This window comes from Petaurus breviceps, unplaced genomic scaffold (assembly GCF_028583685.1).
Source record: "Petaurus breviceps papuanus isolate PSGF00001 unplaced genomic scaffold, PetGlider_PUasm1.0 90825, whole genome shotgun sequence".
In the NCBI taxonomy this organism is placed as follows: Eukaryota; Metazoa; Chordata; class Mammalia; order Diprotodontia; family Petauridae; genus Petaurus; species Petaurus breviceps.
The window spans coordinates 21,586,030-21,590,100 of record NW_027187353.1 but is presented as its reverse complement, the minus strand read 5'-3'; the positions used below and the strand labels follow the sequence as shown (position 1 = coordinate 21,590,100).

Sequence of the window (4,071 nt, the reverse complement as noted above, 5' to 3'; positions counted from 1 at the left end):
GGAAAGGAGGGACGAAGGAAGGGGAGAGGGAGCGAGGGAAGGAAGGAAGGAGGGAAGGTAGGTGTGTTTAAGAGCCTACTATTTGCCAAGCACTGTGCTGAGAACTGTGGATACAAATGGAAAAGGCTAGATAGTCCTTGCCCTCGAGAAAATCACAATCCATTTGGGGGAGACAACATGTAAGAAAGTTCATAAGGGTTCAACCTTAGGGAAGGTGGCAAAGCCCGAGGGCTCTTAGGTGGGGACATCAGTAGAGTGCAGGTAACTGTGTGGGAGGTCTTCAGAGAAAGCCTAGGGGGCTGTAGGAAGTCCTTGGGGAAGGCCTGGTGGTTCTCCCCTTACTGCAAGGAATAGAGTTGGTGGCTCCCATCTCATCTAAGAGGTGTGAGCATTTTTTAGATGAAGGAATGGACACTCAAAAATGACTTCACCAAGGACACAAGTCAGTGGTGGAGAAAGCATTTGAACCCAGGGCTGAAACGCCCCTGCTTGCTTGCCGAAAAAATACCCTTTGTTAATTTTTTGGTTACTTGCTGTCACGTGTCAGCTTTTTGGTGCTTTAATCTCTGTGACCTTCCAGGAGTGTCCCTAGGCCTTTTGTCCACTCCATTTGGAGAAACTCCAGCCTCAAAGTCCCAGAGACCTTTTAGGTGAAGCCACAGATGCTAGGGGATGTACCACAGATGAGTTTTAAGTTCTTTATTTTTACTAGAAAACCCAGAATGTTTTGTGGGAAACAGATGAAAAGTTCTAAGGACAGGCAGGGTGGGGGAGTAGGGTGGGGGGCGGGAGTATGGGCAGGAATGACAAGGCTTGAAATCTCAGCTCTGTCACTTACTACCTGTGTGACCTTGTGCAAACCATGTCCTTCCTCTGGGCCTCAGGTGCCTTTGAGCTGTGGGTCTTCCACGAGCCTATGGAGGAGGCCCCCAACCAGAATGAGAATTCCCCTCTACAAAATCCCTCACAAGTCTCATGGCTACCATCCACATCACTCTGCCAGGACAGTAACACCCTTTTATAACACTACTGGAGTAGAAGAAGGAGGGCTGGCTGAAGGGAATTTTTCCTGGGCAGCTTCTTTCCTGACATTTTGCTTTTCTGTTTTAATTGGTTGTGTCCAAGCAAATCAGAGGTTTATGGAACCATGTTGGAAGTATTTGGTGCCACCTGGTGGTCTAAGGCTGTTACCAAGGAACCTAGCTTATTAGTGAAGGCTGTTGGATGGTGTCATCAGCTAGGAAGGCTTCCTCTCAGGGCTGCACCAGGGAATAATCTTGCTCAGAAACTCTTCTATAATTGATGTAGGGTGACCTCTGGTATTGAGAAGAGGAGAGACAATCATGGGATCATACACTCACAGAAGGGATCTTACAGGCCATCTTACTATATCTCAAGAACTGGACTTGAAGGATTCTCCAATACAACTCCCTCATTTTACAACTGAGGAAACTGAGGCCCAGAAATGTGACTTGCCCAAGGTCACATATATGTCAGAAGTGGGATTTGAACCCAGCTCCTCCAAATTCAAATCTAACTTGAACCTAACTGTTGAATACATGATACATGATAGCATGGGCTAATGATCAACACTCCATTGGCTTTGGAATTTACCTCTTCCCCATGGTCCTTAGTTTCTTCTTCTGTCAAAGGGGGAGGTTTACCCAGACAGTCTCTGAGAGACCTTCCAGGTCTAATGGTCAATGAGTCCCTAGGTCTGTTTGTCTGTCTTGTTAGGTATAATGCATGAGGGTATGGCTTGAGCAGCTAGTCAAGCAGAGGTTGTATCCTGAGCCACAGGGGAAGGACACTTCTGTTATGGGCTGCCTTGTCTCTAAGTGAGAGCATTACCTGGGATTGCTCCATCCTTGCCCTCATCGATCCTAAAAATCCTGCCTGCCTGGGGTAGTGCAGAGGGCTCTGAACGGATGGGTTTAAATCCCATCAGTTACTAACTGGGTGGCCCTGTGTATGTCACTTCCCTTATATGTCTTACTTTCCTCTTCTGCCAAACAAAAGAGTTGAACTCAGTGGCCTCTGAAATCCTTTCTGGCTTGAATCTCCTCTGATCTCGTTCTCTCCTCTGACAGTGAGGATCAGGCTTGGAGGAGAGAGCCCTGGCTTGTCCCTTTTTTAGGTTTCCTTTCTCTTTGGACACCATGTTTTTCTGGGATTTCCCCCTCGACCTGTCTCTTATGTAGGGATGTTGGTGGATCCTCTGAGATGCTCTGGGGAAGTCCGTTGTGTAGAATCCCACAGAGGCTGGGAGACCATTGTTGGATTCTTCTCAATGTGACCCCTTTTCCCTCTCTGTTTCAGGTATGAGAAGATGATTAGTGGTATGTACCTGGGAGAGATAGTCCGAAACATTTTAATCGACTTCACTCGAAAGGGTTTCCTGTTCCGAGGTCAGATCTCTGAGGCCTTGAAAACCCGGAAAATCTTTAAGACCAAGTTCCTATCACAGATTGAAAGGTAAGTGAACAAACGGGAGTCTGGGCTCATCACCATTTCCTTTAGGTACCACATTAAAACACAAGCAAGTCCCCACTGTACCTCAGTGACCTCATCTGTAAAGCAGGGATAGTCATCTGGACTTTGCCCTAATTCTAGGCAAGGCTCAGTCTTACTTGACATCCCCCTTCCCCTTCAACAAAAATATTCTGCATGTTTATGCCTATTGTTTTTCCCCAGTTGAATAAAAGCTGCTTGTTCTTGAGGAAGGATTCATTTCAATTTTATTCTGTCCCCAGCACATGGCAAATGCGTATTAAATGCTTGTTGTTGAATTGAATTTTCAACCTTAGGAGGGTATAAGTACTTCAAAAACATAAAAATAGAAATCATTGTGGTATTAATGGAGCTCTGGTCCTGGAGTCAGAGTCCTGGGTTCAAATCCTATCATTATGATGTTGATCAAGTCACTTGCGCTTCCTGGGCCTCATTTTCTTTTTCTGTAGAAAGAGAAGGGTTGGACTAGGTGGGCTCTGGCTCTATGTAAGAATTTCCCTGGACTTCAGCTTCTTTATTTGTAGAACAATGGAGTTGGATGGCCCTTGGTGTCCTCCCCCTGCAAAGTTAGTGCTCAGTACAAATTCTCTGCCAAGAATCCGTGTTACACAGAGGCAGACTTCGAACCCAGATCTCTCCCAATCACAAGTGCAGGGCTCTTTCTGACTCCATGATTCTCACTAGGAACTTTGGCGGACTGCTCAGAGATCCGTATCACCGGATAACTGACTGCCTTTCCTGTCCTTTCCTTTCCTTCCTGCAGCGATCGGCTAGCTCTGCTCCAAGTCCGAACAATCCTGCAGGATCTGGGCCTGAACTGCACCTGTGACGACAGTATCCTTGTCAAGATGGTCTGCGGGGTCGTGTCCAAGAGGGCTGCCCAGCTTTGTGGGGCAGGGATGGCGGCCGTTGTGGAGAAGATCAAGGAAAACAGGGGCCTGAAAAAGCTGAATGTGACCGTGGGAGTGGACGGGACACTCTACAAACTCCATCCCCAGTAAGTGTGGTCCTTGCCCTCAGTCCCTGCCAACATGCTTCCTGGGAGGAAGAGCTCGGCCCCAGCAGTCCCTGGTTGTGCAGTCTTTTCAGTCATGTCCGACTCTCCGTGACCCCGTCTGGAGTTTTCGAGGCAAAGATCCTGGAGCGGTCTGCCATTTCCTTCTCTCACTAATTTTATAGCTGCCCCTATTGGGGCATTTTCTCATGGCCATCCTTGTTGTCTTCTTGTTGCTAGATTGCCCTCTTTTTGAGAATTCCTGTTTCTTTCAAGGGCAGTATCATCATCTCAGTCACATTCGATAATATTTGAAAGGCACAGTGCCTGGTACACAGTAGGGACTTAATAAATGCTTGTTCCCTCCCCTAGGCTTCTTTGGGATCATCTTTGACTATTGCTTCTTCACTTCAGTCTTCAGTTCATTTGCCATGTCCTATAGATTCTATTTCCACAACTTTCCTGTTTCCCCTTCTTTCCCTGCCCCCACTCCCCCTCCTCTTCCTCCTCCCCTCCACTTCCTCTTCCTCCTCTTTCCCTTCCTCCTTCTCTTCCTCTTCTTTTCC

General features: G+C 47.3%; 1 protein-coding gene across 1 annotated transcript in view; it reads left to right on the top strand.

The window, feature by feature from the left end:
• Positions 1–4,071, top strand: part of HK1 (hexokinase 1) — a 92,613-nt gene that overhangs the window by 85,859 nt on the left and 2,683 nt on the right. The window contains exons 16-17 of the mRNA XM_069071462.1: positions 2,320–2,475; positions 3,275–3,508. Coding sequence (XP_068927563.1) covers positions 2,320–2,475; positions 3,275–3,508 — 390 coding nt within the window. The remainder of the gene's footprint in view (positions 1–2,319; positions 2,476–3,274; positions 3,509–4,071) is intronic.